General features: G+C 37.8%; 1 protein-coding gene and 1 long non-coding RNA gene across 2 annotated transcripts in view; one reads left to right on the forward strand and one right to left on the reverse strand.

The window, feature by feature from the left end:
- The window catches only part of LOC308479865, a 69,404-nt gene extending 64,584 nt beyond the window's left edge, over window positions 1-4,820 (forward strand). Inside the window, exon 7 of the long non-coding RNA XR_013987853.1 lies at window positions 2,277-4,820. This is a non-coding gene — a long non-coding RNA (uncharacterized lncRNA). The remainder of the gene's footprint in view (window positions 1-2,276) is intronic.
- Window positions 1-19,466, reverse strand: part of FAF1 (Fas associated factor 1) — a 171,291-nt gene that overhangs the window by 30,583 nt on the left and 121,242 nt on the right. Inside the window, exons 14-15 of the mRNA XM_081010831.1 lie at window positions 7,099-7,235; window positions 5,332-5,420 (exon numbers count right to left, since the gene is read on the reverse strand). Coding sequence (XP_080866957.1) covers window positions 5,332-5,420; window positions 7,099-7,235 — 226 coding nt within the window. The remainder of the gene's footprint in view (window positions 1-5,331; window positions 5,421-7,098; window positions 7,236-19,466) is intronic.

Here is a 19,466-nt window from a genome sequence, read left to right on the forward strand (position 1 = left end):
ACTCTTATTTCTACAGGTGGTTTTTTTAAATAAAAGAAACACACACTATGTTTTTCAGGAAGAAGATTGAAAAACCAGCTGATGGGAAGTCAAAGTGAATAGACATTTTCAAGTGGGATTTGCAAATAAAGGAAGTTTTTTCAAGCAATTGTAGAACAATATATATCTACCATGAATCTTATCCTAAAGCAACGAGGGTTAAATGTTGCATAACAAGAAAAATAAACATTATGTTAGGCCTACTGTTACTTAACTTAAAAATGTGGACAAGTCAGACCAGCTGTGTAACAGTCAATGCTTTTACAGTAATAAATTTTGACAGCAGAAATAAAAAGAATGCATTATCGAGGTATCATCAAATGGGTTCTGTCAGTACATAGGAACTCCACCCTGTATAAGCTTGTCAAAAAGTGTTACTGTAATCCATTGAGAAGTCTCCTCCTCAGGCAAGAGAGGAAAAAATGCATAAGGAGGAGGCTCAAAACAGGTGTGTTGAATTGTAATACCATTATTTAATCACAAATCTCTTCTCATTAGTTTCATATGTGACAAATTCAGGCTCTATTCTTGCCTATCATGCAATGCTAGAATCATCACTCAACAGTCAAGTTAAAAGCCAAATGTAAACAATGAAACTGTGGACATGTCTTTTTAACACTGTACACTCCTCAAACACAAAAGGCTTAATAAATTACTGCCATTTCTCTTGGAGCTCCCAGCTAGGTCTCCAGTAACAATATGAGACTGAAGGAAATTATATTTCTCAATTAAAATTGGACTTCCTCTGGATAGAAACAGCCACTTTCTCTGGCTCACTTTTTTCCAAAGCTGCTACTGCTCAGGATAACATTGCCAATTCATTATGGTAATATACTACAATTTAGTCCACAGGCATAAAGCCAGTAGGAGACCAGCTGTGGACCTCTGGATTCAGAGTCCCATTCCATCAGAGAAGGAAAGCCCACTGGTATGATGGCACGCATGCTGCTAGAAGATCCCTGGTACACCCACAGAAAGGTCTGTCAGTGCAGATGTCCCACTGGTTGTGTTTTGCTGGTGGAGGTAGTGAAACGAAGGCAGCTAAGGATCTGTAAGACCTCAAGATCTCTTGAATTCCCAACGTGCCCATAAGAAGCCCTCAACTACACTGTTCCGAGAGCCGGCATGGCTAATTGCTTCTCACTGAACACAATGGCAAGGGAGTAAATGAAGGAAAGCAGCCCCACCAAGAAAGGTAGAATCCCCACCCCTACTTCCCATTCAGGCTGGAGTGAGCTGGCAGGGCATTGGAAGTGGTGCTAGCTCTGTTACCTTACTCAGAAATTATGGGAAGCCACTCTTGTGGGATTGAAAAATACCCACCACTCCCTAAAGTACTTAAGTTACCTGAATTTTAGGCCTCTATCTACATGTTTGCTAAAACTGTGCAGTGTCTCAGTTTTGTCTTACTTTTCTTCTTCTTCAGTTAGCCTCAGTGATACTAGAAGAGTTCTATCCTCTATCTACAATTAACTGAAAAACCCAGCTCCACATTATGACACCTAGCAAAGGATACTGTGTTAAATGCTATGCAAAAGTGTGTCACATTGTTATTCATGATTTGAAGACTTCTAAGCATATAAATATATGAAAAGGGTAACGTTCCAAATTTTCATACTGGGTCATTGTCGATTCCCCCCACCCTAGCTGGAATATATATTCTTTGAACATACAGAACCATTCTTTTGTGCCTCCATGTACAAAAAAAATATACATGTTGACTTAGAAAAAAATAACAGCCAAAAACCTCGGAAGAACTTTCTGTTTATCTTTTTGTGGTTTATGATGGCTTACAATTGTTACTAGGAAAACAGTAACAGAAACCGGAATCTGTATCCTGCTTGCTATTGTCACATTTTGAAAGAATGTTAATGTAAATGCATTAAGATCTTCACTAGAAAAAGGAGTTGCTGTTTAAACAGAAGTTGTCGGGAACAAGGCTTATAAAAAAGAGTTACATGTTAGCTAGCAAACCACGAAAAAACAATATTTTTTTTCACATGCCAACGCCTCTTGCTAAGTACATAATATATGGATTACTTCACTACCTGTTTAGCACATTATTTTATCTAGTGAATTGCATTTCTCTTAAAGACACTGAGGAATAAAGCTGGTTTTATTCCTCAAATGTTCTTACAGGTTTGAAATGAATTGCAGACACTATGTTTATGTTAAGTTGTTAACTATTTTGCCTTTCCAAAGAAAACCATTCCACTTCTGTTTTTTTGTACTTCCAGGATATGTGAAAAGGGAGAAAGGTGCATGCATGTTCTCCCCCGGAAAAAAAACCCACAAGAGAGATGCAGAAACACAATACTGGAAGCATGAATTACTGGCACAATTATTTTTTGCTACTTCTCTGAAAGTGAGAAGCCATCTTATGCTTCCTGGTGTTTGAAACCAACATGTGAGTCAATAAACCAACACAGCCTATATTGGCCATGTTTGGTGGTTGACCAAAGACTCAATAATCTGCCTGTTTATACTGCCTGCCTGGGACAAGCAGCTGGAAACCACAGCTGAAGACTGCATTTGGCTTGACATGTGCACAACTCTATCTTGGTAGCTGAAAGGAAAGGGAACAAGGCTATAACAATATCTCAGCCAATCCAATTTGAGCTGCCCAGTCAGCAGCACATGGCACACTGTAGTCTCCCTGCCCCAATCAGTAAATAACTAGCATTCCTATTGTACAGACAGTGGCAGTGCTGGTGCTACTCTACCTGTTCTCACTAACTGCAGGTCAGGGAAGGAGACTGATTACTCTCAGAAATACTCCAGAGGCAGGCTATAACACCAGAGACCCGCTGCCTACAACATGGGTTTGTGAGCACCATGCTTAACATAGAAAATAGACCTTATTGAGAGAAAATCAGAGCCTGTTAGAATAAAACCAGTTTTTGAAATGGTACCCCTAGTCATCCCTAACAACCAGAAGGTAACAAAGAATGGGGCAATGGAGTAGGCCATACGTATCTTCACAAGCCATCCATTAGGCAGGTACAATTAGGCAGCAACTTAAAAACATGGCAACTATGATTTTAAAATCTGCACAACAATATAGAGTGGAATCCAGATGTTGCCCTTGTGATCACAGAAAAGCTTTTGATTCACGGGGCACCTCTGCTAAGTGATGATGAGAGAGACAATTATTGCAAATTCGCCCTTCCTCCGAAAGCTCCCTGCACTACCTTTCACTTTGGGCTGAAAGGTCTCTAAACTCTGAAGCCAATTTACAAGGGGTACTGTAGGGCTGCAGCTCCTCCTCCTTTCTTCCATTAATGGAGGCATCTGTTGGCTCAGAAGCCCTTCTGGGAGTGCAAGGGTACCTCGGCCCTCTTTTGCATACTAAACAGCCCTATCATTTGAGACCTGAAATGCTTCCATGAAAGTTTATTTTAAAAATAATATATCATCTCATGGTTACCTTCTGTTATAATGCAATGAAGATTCAACGATATTATGCAACAAATTTCATAAATTTATGCAATCCTCATAACTAAAAATTCTATCAAGAATAGAAAGGAATTAGAGTAGAGAGGAAATGGATATGGTAGATAGAAATGCAGATGACATACATTCATATTATTACATAAAATAATCAGTAAATCTTGTACTAATGAGAAACAAGACTTAAATGGCTGAAAAATGTATTTAGTGCATTATTGTCAATCAATGTCTCTACAACCAGGATAACAATAATCTTGAATGGCAACACACCTATTATTACAAATTCCTAACTAAGTACTTCATTACTCGCAAATGTCACTCCCAATTTACAGAGTAACAGATAAATGTCTCATTACTGTATACCTGTCTTGTGTCTACTTTTTTTTGTAAAACTGAAACACTGTGACAGTTCTGGAAAACTTTATACTTCCACTAGCTCATTTAGTTTAAATGAAAGAGACCTGTACGGTAATGTATATTTTTATTATTATATACTGAAAGCTACCTTTGCTAGAGTACTAAAGTATGATTGTTTTCCTATTTTTTAATCATGAGGGTAAGGAATGAAAGAAGTGGTAAGTTTTTAGTAGAGTGAAGCCAAATTCCTAGTAAGAAAGAAATGATGAGAATAATCTCCCCATATAATAAGCTGCTTTGAACATGTGAAAGGTCGATTAAAAACATGAGATGGACTTCTGCTACAACCAACTTCTGCTACATTTTGTTCTATAACATTTCCATTATTTCTATTACATTACTGTGATGTTATATGTTTCAGGCTACCAACCTTATTATTTACAATTTCCATCTTATTTTTTAGCTAACCAGTGACACACTTTCTTTTTTAATCAACATTACGAAAACCAGTATGAACAGTACATAACAGTTTTTAAATTTGCCGTTCAATACTTGTGCCTTTCCAGGTGCAATAATTCCCCCCCCCACATTCAGATGATTTCCTCAAGAGATAATTTCCCCCAGTACTCAAAGACAATATTTAGCCATTAGATTGCTTTTGCAAATGCTATGAAATTTCTAAGAGTCACAGGTGTCTATTGGACTATGATACTAGGATTCTCCCCTCTCTCCAATCCATTAAATTTTTTATTTTGTGTTCTATCAGCACCTCTTACCAGTTTATTGTTGTAGCATTTCAGTATCAAATGTTCACCTTTCCCTGTTCATCTTTCCCATTTAAAATAAAGCAAACACCTGTCAAAGCTCCCTTCCCTCTGTAACATATCGTGACATATAATGAACCTTAGCTTTTCATTTTATTTATTTAAAAGCTATATATTCATTTTTAGCACTGACGCTCACTTCTGCTCTGACTTCTTTTAGAACGCTACAGGTGATGGCTGCTCTCTTGTACAACTGGACACGGCTGCTGTCCGTTACATGCAGGGGTGGAGAACCTCCAAATGTTGCTGAACTGCAACTTCCATCAGCTCTATCAAGCATGGCCAATGACCATGGATGATGGGGGCTTTAGTTCAGCAACATCTGGAGGGCCAAAGGTTTCCCACACCTGTGTTAGCGCAACCTGGTATTAGCATGATTTGATGAAAAGGACAGTAGCCGTGTCCAGTTGTACAAGAGAGATCATTAGGTGGAACTTCTCTTACTTGTGCAGTAAAAACCTGCAAAAACTTCTTCTTTGCCCAACTATTAAAGCCACAGGAGCCTTGTTTTCTTTAGCATCCGGTCGTACAATGTGCAATTGGTGCTGAATTGGGGGCCGGACAGATCTAGTGCTATGAATAGAATCCAATATTTTTTAATTGTCTGGAAAGGCCTTTACTCAAAATTCACCAGATGTCTGGAGTGATGTCCAGCTCTCACCTCATCTTTTATGTCTTCCTGCTGCTGAGCACCGAAGATCTCCATTGCAGCCATCAGCCTCATCATTAGCTCATCCACTGTTGTGTTACCTAGCAACAAAGAAAGATAGCTGAACTTCATATTATTAAAGTTATTAAAAAACCAGAAAGTCATTCTAGAATTAATCCAAAAGGAATACCTAGCAGGGGTTTTTATAAGTCATAATAAGAATATGAGATGAGATTCTTAGAATATTTTCTGTTTATTGGTGGGCTGCCCCCCACAAGTTTCTAATTTTTCCAATAAAATGTAAGCACAAGCATAGACGAAAGTATTTATTCTGAACTGATTGATGATGCTTTCTGTTATATTTTCCTGTAGGTGAAAATAGGATCACTAAACAGGAAGAGAGGGTTTTTTTTATTTCTTTCAGGTAGCTGAAAGAAGCATGTTTTAAAAAATATTGTCAAACTGATATGTAAAATTTGGGGTAGCTTCAAAGAAGAATTTGAGGGCATTAGCACAAAACGCTTTCCACAGAGTAGTTTCAATTGTATCCAAATTCTTCCAGACTTTTATACTGCATCTCAAATAGCAGTATATATATATCCTGTTGTCCCTTGAAATCCTACCCTTCCTTTTACATTAGTCCAAATATTGTTAAAATCCATTCTATGGACCTGTCAGGTTTTCATTCCTGGGTGGCAACAGCAATTCTCTATTCTCCAATACAAGGTGGGCTGACGTGCAAGAAGATGGTAGCTTCACTTCTTTCCATTATTTTCCAAGTGAGATTTTGCTTGCTCTCCACAGCAATACTGGCTGCATTTGGCATTGTGAAATTTTGAATTTCAAATGTCGACCTTTCAGAAATCAGGATGTCTTGGACAACATACACACTAAATTTAAACTTGGAAAAGCAATGCCAAGAGTACAGAGAGGAACTTTTTATATGATAAAACATCAAACTGCCACAGCTTTGATTAGATTTGGACCCTTGTTTTGTTTTCAAATGCAGGCAGGCAGACTCCTTCAGTTATGGAAATCTCAACTTGAAATCAACAATATTTCAATATTTTAAGAGTTCCAAATTAAGAATGTTGCAAGATACCTGAATTCAATGACTCAAAACATAAAGGACTCTGGCCTGGTTATAACATCTCTTCATCCCATTTAATTTTCACAATAATGCTATAGGGCAGGCTAAAATGGGACATGATAGCTTGCCCAAAGTCTTTAAGACTGAGACCCTATATGTAGACTTACCTGGACAGAAATCCCATTGAAGACAAGGGAGCTTATATCTGAATGGATATGCACAAGAATGCTCTAATCCTAAGAACACTTACCGGAGAGTACTTTTGTAGTAAAATCCTATGCATGTTTACTTAAATCAGCCTCAATGCTGGAAATCTGAAAGGAGATCTATTCTAACAACGAACTTGAATTCCTGTTTCTAAAGCTCTAGCTACAGAAAACTTATCATTCACAGTCTGTCAGTTGTTTTCATTTTTTTGTATACTTGCTGGTAAGCATGAAAAATAAAAGCCATTTGTCACTATTTACACTATACTCCTCTTCATTATTAGAGATGCAAAGAGTAAGAAAATCAGTTTTGGCCGTAGTAAATGCAAATGAGTATAGTATAAATGCACTGCATTTAACATTTCACTAAGAGATACTTTCTGAACTAAAGAAGATAAACTATATTCTAGAGAGGACCGGCGGCAAATTAACTTGGAAGTTTCAAGAAGGAACATATGCCCAATAGAACCAAAAAAACGGTACCTTGTATTACATTCAGCACCTCATTCGATGATCGTTTCCCCATAATAATAAGGAAAAGTGGAAACTGATCTGTTTTCTGAGTTCGAATAGTTTGAGCTACAACGCTACCAAAGTGTCTCGTGCACATTGTTAGAAACCTGGAAAACAGAAACATTTAAAGGGGGATGGAAATTTTGTAAAGCAACGTTCACTTTATTAAAGAAAAGGAAGGTTATTAAATTTGGACTAAATTAGCGAGTTTCAAAAGTCCTGCTTGTTCACTTTGTAACCATATCATTGTCAATATTGCCATTTATCCTGTCAATATTCCCATTTATCAATATTTATCAAAGTCAACATTCCCATTTATCATATTCAGAGCTATCAAATTCCATCCTGCAGCAAGTTGGTTCTCATACTGCAGAAAATGAACACCACATTTTAAAATAATGAATGCACCAATGCAAACTATTTTTTCCCTGAACAGAAGAGAATGGAATTAGTCACAATCCCAAGAAAGACCAAGGCCAGCCCAAGACATTTCGAGGTTTAAATAGCATGTTCTACTCTGCAATGTGATGTAGAACCAGATGCTCTGTAGTACAACAAACTCAAAGGTTGTAGTATATTTTAACAGGCCTCCTGATGATGAAATCTATAGTTTATTTTTATGTTATCACAAATATATAAAACAATTGGGGCCTCTCAAATATGCAAAGAGGAATGAGAAATTTGGTTATCCTGTTACAGCAATCCCAAGGCCAGATAAAACAAACTTTTTAGCAGGGGCAGTGTGCCTTGGCATTCACAATTAAAGTGGTTAACAGGTTAATAAATATGGGGTCTATCTGCTCCAAAGGCATTGCTAAAATAAAAAACAAGTAAGAGTAAAATGGGGGAGGTGAAAGAGTGCTAAATGATATGAATAAATTCTACTCCAATAATATATCTCCATATGCTTTAACATCTGGGGAAACAAGTCTACAATACGTTCTCCTTTCATTCACTGCCAAGGCAAGCACGGGCTTCTGTCACACATTCATGTCTGGTGGAATTCTCAACTTTCAGACCATTAACACTAATCATATGGCTGTTAACAGCACTTAGAACATTTAGAGCAAGCACTTAGACTGCATACACATCACACCATTTTACTATTACCTACAATAATTGTCTTGAAAGGCTTCTGGAAGTGCTGCAATGGAAGGAGGAAGAAAAGTGATGATGTGTGGGGTCTAGGGAAGTTTTCCTTCCATTTTTGGGTCCCGCGCTCTGGTGTGAGACAAGTGACTTACGCCACAGGGTGGGACAAAAAAAACCTCCTGTCTTTTGGTCCCACGATCTGGCATGGCTAAGCCAAAGCGGGACATCTGGGATTGGGATCAGAAGCCTTTCATGGAGTTTAACAACATAATCAAACAAAAATTCAAATATCCCCAAATACATATTAAGACACTAAAAACACTGCATCAAACTGCAATCACCAACTTTATCAATACAGTAGCAACAACATATCTGTTGGACTCCAGATAATATTTAACCTCAAAGACTCAGAGGAAAAAATGCATGTTCAATTGGCTTTGGAAAACTGACAATAAGAGGGACAAGTTAATCCCTACAGGGAGAGAGTTCCACACCTGGGGTGTGACGACAGAGAAGGCACCCTATGAGGGTAACCTCTGCTTCACTGCATCTCCTGAAGTATTTTTGAACAAATCTTTCAAGAGTCCAACAGAATTTCAACACTGAATTTTGTTGAAATTTCTAAAAATGAATGAAACTGACTGAAGTACCACTTCCTGGGATTTCAGAAGTGCTAGAATCAGTTTCCTTAAGATAAGTCTCTTACTCAGGCAGAAAAAAAGAGTTCTACTTAGAATTCTGCATGCTGTTTCTAATTTTCAAACACAAAACATTTAATCATGTTTTGAGCACCAAGCGCCACCTGTTTACCAAGAGCAGGAAAGATAGAGAAAGCAGTTATGATTGCAGTCATATACTCACACTTACTTGGAAGTAAGCCCCATTGAACTCAGTGGTTTTCACTTCTCGGCCAATGTAAATATGATTGAGTCATATACAAGGTAACTGGTATCTCAGTTACAACTGCTACATATGCACCACACCAGAATAAACTACAAGGCTCAAAGTAATGTAATGATGCCTTTTCGTTGAATCTTTAGATGCTGAATATGTCATCAAGACACAACATACAATACCATCCTGAAAGCTTCGGTGTGCTGTTATTGTTGTATGAAGTTGTGTGGATAACTATGAACACACCAAAACATTAGGGCTCAAAACAACATAGAATGGCACCAGAAATCTATCATTTGTGACATCTCACTTCACAGAAGCACCACTTCTGAAATTACCATGGCTCTGTCACACTGTATTGAATGGATAATTGAACTCATCCCAAAAGAACTCTAGCAAACCTAACTTTTGCTGTACTTCACATGACTATACACATGACTATACACATGACTATACAAATCTGCAAGTATTGTGTATTGTACCCTTTACTAAGTATCAGCAACTAAACTTAAGAGCTTCAGAGTAAAATACAAATCTAGAAAAAATAAATAACAACAGAATAAAAGTTGGGGACTTATTTAATTATGAAATACATATACTGCTTTAAACCTAGAGATAATATTTTAATATAAAATTTGTAAGTTCAATTAGTAGCAATAAAAATCAATGACTTTTACTCAAGAGTTATGCTTCTGGATATAGTACTAGCCTTCTTCACTTTCATACTTACTAGTGCAGTCTTAAAACAATAATTCTAAGCTTTTGGCCAAAAAAATGCCTTCATCCATTAGCATACTGAAGTCTGGCATTAGTATTCTTAACACGATCCTGAATAAATGAAAAAACTGATAAAGCTTTTCTCTTCCATTAGAGGACTGTTTGAAATTAGCATTTCTTTCAAGAGAAAAGGGTAGCTTATGATATGTTTTCAGATCTGATGGTAAAAAGTAAATGTCATAATAATAATGAATTATGAAAGACCAAATGCAAATATAGAATGCTTTAATAAGATCCAATTTAATAAAGTCTGTAAAAATAATGGACTTTTAATAACACAGGTCACAAAAGGCAAAACAGTGGAAATTCTGAGGACTAGCCACTGGTACAGGCTTATTAATTCTTAATTATGTTCATGAAAGGCAACTTAAATCATGTGTTTTCTTATGCCTTATGATAATATTTTAGGTAACAACTGATCTTGAAATGTATGCACTATCTGATGAGCAAAGTCCTGTTGTCTCATGCATTAGAAGGTAAATCTATTTGAAAAGACAAGCGGCATTAAAATGTCACAGGCTGAGAAGCATTTGATATCAAAATCCAAAACAGAATCACGACACTTCGTTTTCCTATCAGCGGGAAAAATCTCAACATCTACACTTCAGAAACCTAGAATGACAAATAATGGAAGTCAAAACTAGGCTTGCTGTTGAGAGCTGCTAAAAGTCTGAAAACAAATTAGACCCAACTTTGTTTTTTTTTTTTGTTTTTTTAAAGCAATTTATTGGGTTTTACATTAAAAATAAACATAATAAACAATATAACATTTATCTTAACATATTTTCACATTTTCTTTGGACTTCCTCACATCTCCCGCTCCCACTTTCATCGTTGTAACATTTTGTCAGCAATTTATCATCTTATTTAAATTCTTATATCCCTTCTATATTTCATAATCTTATAATTCTCGGAAGGAGCTAAGTTTTCACAGTCTTACTTATTTTCTTAAAAACTTCTAAATTTAGTGGTGCTCAGTTATTTTAATCTAGCATCTTATTTAGCATTCACTCAAATTACAATACTTTTGTAAATAGTTCTTAAATTTCTTCCAGTCCTCCTCAATCCTCTCTTCTCCCAGGTCACGGATTCTGCCGGTCATTTCAGCCAGTTCCATGTAGTCTATCAGTTGTATCTGCCATTCTTCCAGTGTGGGTAAATCTTGAGTTTTCCAATGTTTGGCGAGAAGTATCCTTGCTGCTGTTGTTGCATACATAAAAAATGTCTGGTCCTTCTTTGCCACCCCTTGGCCGACAATACCCAAAAGGAAAGCCTCTGGTTTCTTAGTGAAGGTATATTTAAATACCTTTTTCAATTCATTATAAATCATTTCCCAGAACGCCTTCACTTTAGGGCAAGTCCACCAGAGGTGGAAGAACGTTCCCTCACACTCTCTACATTTCCAACACTTATTATCAGACAGGTGGTAAATTTTGGCAAGTTTGACTGGGGTCATATACCATCTATAAATCATTTTCATTACATTTTCTTTCAGAGCGTTACATGCAGTAAATTTCAATCCATTACTCCACAACCTCTCCCAGTCCTCAAACATGATATTATGCCCAATGTCCTGTACCCACCTTATCATAGCCGATTTAACCATTTCATCTTGTGTATTCCATTTCAACAGCAAGTTATACATCCTTGAGAGTACCTTAATCTTTGGTTCTAGCAATTCTGTTTCCAATTTCGACTTCTCCACCTGGAACCCTAGTTTCTTATCATTTTTAAAAACTTCTTTAATCTGAGCGTAATGTAACCAATCTCGCACTTTGTCTTTCATTTTCTCCAAACTCTGCAATTTCCAATTGTCTCCATCCTTTTCTAGTATTTCCCAATATTTTGGCCATTTAGCCTCCATATTGGGTCTTTTTCGGGCCTTGGCTTCCAAAGGTGAAAGCCACCTTGGTGTTTTATTTTCCAGCAAGTCTTTATATTTTGTCCAGACATTAAACAATGATTTTCTGACAATATGGTTCTTAAAGGCCTTATTTGCTTTAACCTTGTCATACCATAAATATGCATGCCATCCAAAGGCATTGTTAAACCCTTCCAAATCTAACACATCAGTGTCTTCAAGAAGTAGCCAGTCTTTTAGCCAGCAAAACGCTGCGGCTTCATAATACAACTTTAAGTCTGGCAGGGCGAAGCCCCCTCTTTGTTTTGCATCGGTTAATATCTTAAACTTAATTCTGGGCTTTTTGCCCTGCCAGACAAACTTAGAAATGTCTCTCTGCCACTTCTGAAAGCACTCCGTTTTGTCCAAAATAAATTAGACCCAACTTTGAATCTCCACTGGCCTCGTTTCAGTAGAATATATAAACTTAAGATGGAAGCCATGGAACACATTTGTTTATTAAGGGTAAAATTAAAAAAAAATTCAGACTAATGGAAGTGCGTGCAGAAGCATCATTTGAATGCATCATCAGGCTGCTACCACTGAATGGAAACTAGAGGGTTGTGATGCCAGAGACTCTCTGATGTTACTAGTGGGTGGTGTTTGGCAGCTGCAGAGACTTTCAGGGTAGTTTGCACTGTGCAAGCTCTATCCTCCTGGAAGAGGACAGTCAGATGGAAGATGTCCTTGGGCTGCGCTTTAAGCAAAGTTACTCAAGACGACCAGCTGCTCCAAACTTGAGGATACAGAGAGGACAAATGGCCAAAAAAACAAACAAACAAACAAACAAACAAACAAACTGTGCTGGATATAACTTTGCTCTAATTGTGCCATTCAATTGACAGCGTTCTGGCCCAGTCTGCGCACCATGGTAACCAAAGCTCCTGCTTTGCTTCTCCGCTATAGCAAGCAGGAGCAACAAACCACAATTGCTGGCTTACTGTTAGATCTGAACTAGAGACTGTAGTTGATTTCGATTCAACATGAAGCCAAGATTTGTTCTCGGCTTACCAATTGTGGTGGTAATGAACGACAATCCCAATTTGGAGTTCCTTGTTGCAGGTAGTACTTCTGGCTTCTGCTTGGCTGGTGTTGACCTGTGACAAGGCTTTTTTGGTAGTGGCTCCCCATTTTTAGAATACAGTGGTACCTCGGGTTACATACGTTTCAGGTTACATATGCTTCAGGTTACAGACTCTGCTAACCCAGAAATATTACCTCAGGTTAAGAACTTTGCTTCAGGATGAGAACAGAAATCGTGCTCCGGTGGCACGGCAGCAGCAGGAGGCCCCATTAGCTAAAGTGGTGCTTCAGGTTAAGAACAGTTTCAGGTTAAGAACAGACCTCCGGAATGAATTAAGAATTTAACCCGAGGTACCACTGTAGCTTCCTTGGTGAGGTGCGGTTATCTCCATTTTGACTTTCAGGCAAAATTTAAAGACATTCCTGTTTACCCAAGCATGCGATGGCTATGAACTACTGGCCATGGCAACCTTGAAATTAGTAACTGTGAAGCTATGTGATTGTTTTTAAAAGTTTTAAGTGATTTTAAAATGTTTTAAATATGTTTATCTTAAGTTGTTTTTGTTTTAATGTAACATTTGCTGCTCTGGGATCCTTTGGGAGAAAAAGTAGCATACAAATAAGTAAAATACACTAAGCCACGGATTGTGGTTTGCTGTTCCCACTAGCAGAGGAGTGAAGCAGGTGCAATCTCCACATTGGCTGTAAACAATCAACTATGGTTTACCATGATATAGAAACTGGACCAGTGATTTATTACCACAACCAAATTTAAATTCTAAAGAAATTAATCTTAAGCATCAATCTGGTAAAACCAATTTGATGAGCCATGACCTGAAGGTCAGTTCTAGAATTATTTAAGGTCAATCAAATCAGCCCCTTGAAGATAAGAGACAATATATGCTGACCTATCTGCTGGGTTTTTTTTTTTTTTAAGATAAAGCTTAAAAGTATCTTTCCTCATAGAAGAGATGCTTTAGTGTCTTTCCAAAGCAAAAAGAATACTTGTTGAATATTAAACACGTAAGACATGTAATTATTTAACATTATTAATTTTATACTCTGCAAAGTCAACACAAGTCTCATTAAAATGTTAATTTAAGAATAACATTTTATGTATTAATATTTAAATTTTAAATGTAAAACTGAAGGATGTGATATGTAATATTTAAACAGGGTATCTATGCATGATTGTCTTAGTACAGTCTGCATGTGAACCACTTAACCCCAACTTTCTTTAAAGACAATTGCTATTTTTTACTGGGCTCACACCATTTCTTGCTACATCTTTCTGCAGGCAATGACACTTTTATTGCAATCAGTCCAGTCAACACTAAACTAATTGTTTCTGTTTAGGAAGTTTATTTGAAAATATTAAGATTGTTTGAGGCTATGTGCCTCTTCATCTGTAACTCTCAGAGTAGATACAGTTGAGCTTGATGGATTAGCCATTAAAATAATACAAAGCTAAAGAAACATAAAGGCCCCATCCTGCTGTAAGCCACTATGACTAATTTACATATTACTTACTGTCCATGATTGCCACTGAAAACTTTTCCACTTGTGTATCCATATGGTGTGTGTTATCCTTAAAAAGGTGTCGTGGGCCAGGAATCAGGTTCACCTGCTGAACAGCATCCTGAAAGGGGAGGAGGTGGAGTGACTCCACCTGCAGTTGATCAGCCTTCAAGGACTCAGAGGGGAAGGCACTGGTGAGAACCAACTGGCTTCAGCCTTCTTAAGCAGTTTCCAGCAGGAATCAATTGCTGGTAACAATGCTAGTAGTTCTTGGCCCTACCTTGCTGCTCCCTGCTCATCTTGACCCTGGACCCAATGATCACTGGATTCCCTGACCCCTAGACTGTCTGGTCATGTGGATTGCTGTTTGCCTGACCCTAGGACTGGACCTGACTTTGAATGCTAACTCTGCCTCCAGGCATGTACACCTCAGAGACTCTCCCACTCCACTGAGCTCAGCAACCAGACTATGACAAAAGGTCTCTACCATTTTTTTATCAGTCTACAAGTGTGGAGTATTTTAACACTAGCATCACAAAACTATGAAGCAGTTAGAATGCAAAACTGTCCATTTAAATGTTCCTCCTCACATCATTAATAGCAGGGAAGGGTTTTGAAGTGGCAACAACAGATGGAAATTGGTCCTGAGAAGTACAACGAAGAGTGTGGTAGTTCTGTTCTCTGTAATGTGCCATTTTGCAAATCTACACAAATAGAACAGTAACCATGGGTGAGTTATTCATAATTCATTTGGGGAAAAAGAAGACTGGCAAAGGTCATTATTGAGTGATAAAATCGCCCCAACCTTGCCCATGCCCAAGGAGTTACTGTGATGGAGGCTCTGGCCTGCTGACTAGAACAGTCTATTCCTCCCAGCTATCTGGCTTCTATTAGCTTTGTTACAAGTTGAGAGAGAAAGGAAAGAGGGAAGCATAAAAAAAGAACAGCTCTATAGGTTTGGAACATTTTAAACTCAGGAGTTAATCATGACAGCAAATTTATTAGCATACAGTTATGTTCCACTTATGTGTGGGGACAGCAAAAGAGGTTGGAGAAAATATTTTGGGGAGTGGAAGCAGTTACCTCATATAAGCCCAGGAGAAATACCAGATTATATAACCTCTTGAAGATCAGTGGCTCTGTGAGGGATTTTAAATTCAGGTAGCACTTCAGGCATGAGGGGGGCATGACACTGTACAGTATGATCCAAGAAAGGGTATTCTTATGATCCCTCTGCAAATACAGTGCTAGTTACTGCAATGCCCGATTGTCAAAGACTCCATACTTTAAAAAACTAGGTGTAATAATCTTGTTGCTTACTGAGTCCTCCTGATAAGAAAAAGGCCAAGCACCCACATAGATTCTGTTAAATGTCTTTGTGATTTTGATAACAGAATCGTTGAGATATTACTGATGCAGCTGTAGGCTTTTGTACGTGTAAATGGAATTGTGCCCAAATGCCTTCACTCTTTTTTCCTCAGAGGCCGGCATCAGCCAACCACTCTTCTGCATCACAGCTCTTTTACAAATAGCACCACAGGATCCTATTCTTTTGCACCTTCTGCTCTACAAGTCTGAGCGATGAAAGGACTTGACACTGAAGATGTTTAGGCCACATCGTTATCAAAAAAGTCATGATGCACAGTTCTACAACAAGATTTTCCCTCTTTATAATGCCATGACAGTCCTAAGGTTTCTCAACACAGGGGAGCACTGATCAACTAAGGCTGCAATCTTACACGCTTCCCTTAAAGTAAGTTTTATTGAATTTGTGGGACTTAGTAGGTATGCAAAGGATTATACTGTTAATGATGTATTTAGTATGGGCTAATCAAGGTGCAGATGAAATGCCAGAAGGTTACAGCTGTAACGTATTTTTTATGAAGCAAATACAACTTTATATATTTCCAGAACCTGGTCTCTATCTTGATCTGAAAAGACATTGGTATTAATTTGGTAACCTCATGCAGGGATGGAGTCTACATGCTACACTACATAAAAGGCTTCTTTTGAGTTAAAAACAACATATACTTGGATCTTAAGAGAATGTATTGCGTTAATTTCAATCCCATAACTAAGGGCCTTCTGTACAATCCAACTATACTCATCTTCATTGGAGCCTTTGCACCATAGCCTAGTAAGTTTCTTCCAAAGGCAAGGATGCAATATCCTGCTTCTCTGTAACAGACTGGGAGTGGTGCACATAAATCTAATGGTTATTCATGCATGTATGTTTTCTCCATGTTAACAAAGAGATCAACAAGTTGTTGTTGCTGTTAAAATTAATGGCCACAAATTGACAAAACAGTTTACTGAACGGCAGAGGGGAGCTAATAAAGAGTTCCTTTACTCAAATTGTACAGCAGAGGAATGCATGGTCACCAATACATCGGCATAAGAATTAAAACAGTTCTGTCAGTCATCACTAACTGCATCAGAAAACCACCCAGGGCATACCTCTAGCATCCAAACAACAACATACTAGACAGACAGCAACGCCACTGGTAATCCACAACAATTTCTTACAAACTTGCTACCTGTTGAAAGAATTGCATTTTTCCAGATATGACATACTGCAAATTTGAGTGCAAGGAAACAGTGATTTCTCCACAACAGGATATAATTATGAAGAAAAATATATGGACTGTGAACAAAAATGAGAAATCAATACATATTTACTGTACAATAAGAATTTATTTGTGATGGAAAGCTTTTAATCAGTTTTCAAGACTCTAGTTTTAGGACTTTTCCATTCTAGATTTTGATTTTTCATTTATCTAAATACTGACCCTAAACTGATCTATTTTAGAGCAGGCATTCCTTGCTGCATTGCATGATGCTCTCCTATACATACAGAATCAACACAAGGAGCAGAATACCAGCAGGCATTCATTGGTGAATGGTTTAGAAGCACTGCAACATACACCAAGGCTGGAGCAGCTTCAACAGTTCACAGTGAGGAGTTGTAAGCCAATGCTACCTCTTTCCTGATGACCCCTGCAATTGAGGGGCTATCGAGTAGGAACCCAGGACTGAGGCCACTGCTCAACTAGAGTAAGATGTAGCACCACAACAGTTTCTGGAATGTACTCTTGCTTAATTCATTGACTAAAGATTCTGCACATACAATCATTTCAAGAGCAGAACAGCCTATCCTTCAGCGGTACAAGAATTCTGCGTATTAATTTGATGAAATGAGCTTAGGGAGTATGACTGGCATGCAATGTTATTTGGAGTAATTTAAACAAAAAACCAAGCCAGATCAAAGGAGGAAAGTTGTGCACCTTTAGCATTCATAAACCACAACTTTCCTTTTCTAGATGTGGAGGCCTTAATGTCCTTTTGATACATATTTCAAAACACCTAACAGGATATCATCTCAAAGAGTATATATGTTTAAATATGGATTTTCCTTGTTTGGTAGACATATTCAGCATTACAAACAGCTCTTGCACTATCTGAATACAGGCTGTGTGAAGAGACAATCACCTTTCATCCCTTCCCTTTTTTCTTCATTTCTTGCTATTAGGAAACCATTCACAAGTGCAACCATGAACAATGTTATGCAGTAATTATGACTACATGACAAAGAGATGTGAACAATTACTGAGGCTGTTTTGAAACCCTATACTAATAAAGTCATTAGATGCTGCCCTTGCCATGATCCTTCTAAAAGCTTCTGAAGTTACAAGAACACACAGCATTGTTTGTAGGGACAATTGCTGCTGGCAGAATGCAAACCTTGAGTTTAACCATGCTTCAAATTGATCTTGACATTCTGTTAAGACCACCACTAAAATCAAAAGCAAAGGAGAAAAGGAGAAAATGAGCGGGTGGGATATAATCAAGAAACAGGAGGGTTCCCTCCTCAACTTCTCTCCTCTGCTTCTTCTACAAAACAAGCCACAGACAAAATGACAAACTTGCCTGGTAGTAAATCTTTATTTCTTAAAACATTAATTAGACTCCTGACCCGGGCACCTTTAAGCACCTTTGATAATTATGTTGTTGTAAGTAAATTGAACTGTGTTTAAATTATTATAGACAAAATAGAAGCAATTTTTGACAAACTTAGACAAAAGTCTAAGAATGGACTGCTATCTAAACAGCAACAGATCCAATTCTTTTGCAAGTTACCTCTTGCTGAATTTTATTTCATTCCATGAGAAGCCATCAGAACTGAAGGCAAGTGAGTGATGCTTAAACTGGCTGCTGTATTTTTCATGTCTTCCAACTAAATCACAAAGTGACTTTGATTTAGAACATGTATTTGACTTAAAATGGTTCTCTCCCACTTTCTCTACTGACTTAAAAACATTCAGAAGTGGCACAGACCAGACTAAAAGGGCATCTGTCATCACTTGCATGTGAACGGAGACCAGTGCATACAAAAGCAGTAAATATACTGGTTTTCATTCAGATGAACTAGCAAAAAGGATGTATGATCTGTGAATCTGGCTAATTATTTGGTCACAGAAATAAGGAAATGTGTATGTCAATTACCCCTTTCTTAAGCTGAGACACTAAAGGAGAAAGAAACATTTTAAAATTAAGACTAGCAAGCACCGGCCAAGGAAAAGAGGATTTGAAATATTGTACCCAAAACATGTGTTTGGTCAATGAGCTTGATCCTGAATTGCTGATGAGTTATAACAATGTGCATAGAAACAGATATGATTCTTCAGTAGCTGCTATTATTTAACTTGGATTTTATTGAACTTGATAAATTATTTGTGGCTTTGTTGGTTTTATATGGTTTATGTCAACCACTTTGGGTGCAAGAATAATAACCTTTATTTGCTGCTAACAATAATAAGGCCATCAGGTAAGGATGAGCATCAGTGCTCCACTGTGGACTTCCTGGCCCCACATAATCTCTTTCAATCCTCCATCATAATGAGAGGAAGGTAAAATGCAGTTTTAGGTCTGACTCCTTCTGCAGATAATAGCGGCTCTGAATAAAGGCTGCAGAGTGAGGAAATGGAGGGAGAAAGAACCAATAGGCTGCAGTAGTAATGCACCTGGTTTGGCAATCCAATTGTCCGCTGTTCAAATTGGGCTCTACTTTGTGGAAATATGCATACAATAGCTTGGATTCTAAGAAAAGCGAGCAGAAGGAAGTTCACAGAAGGAA

The sequence above is a fragment of the Podarcis pityusensis genome (genome assembly GCF_964106645.2).
Source record: "Podarcis pityusensis genome assembly, chromosome: 6".
Lineage (NCBI taxonomy): Eukaryota > Metazoa > Chordata > Lepidosauria > Squamata > Lacertidae > Podarcis > Podarcis pityusensis.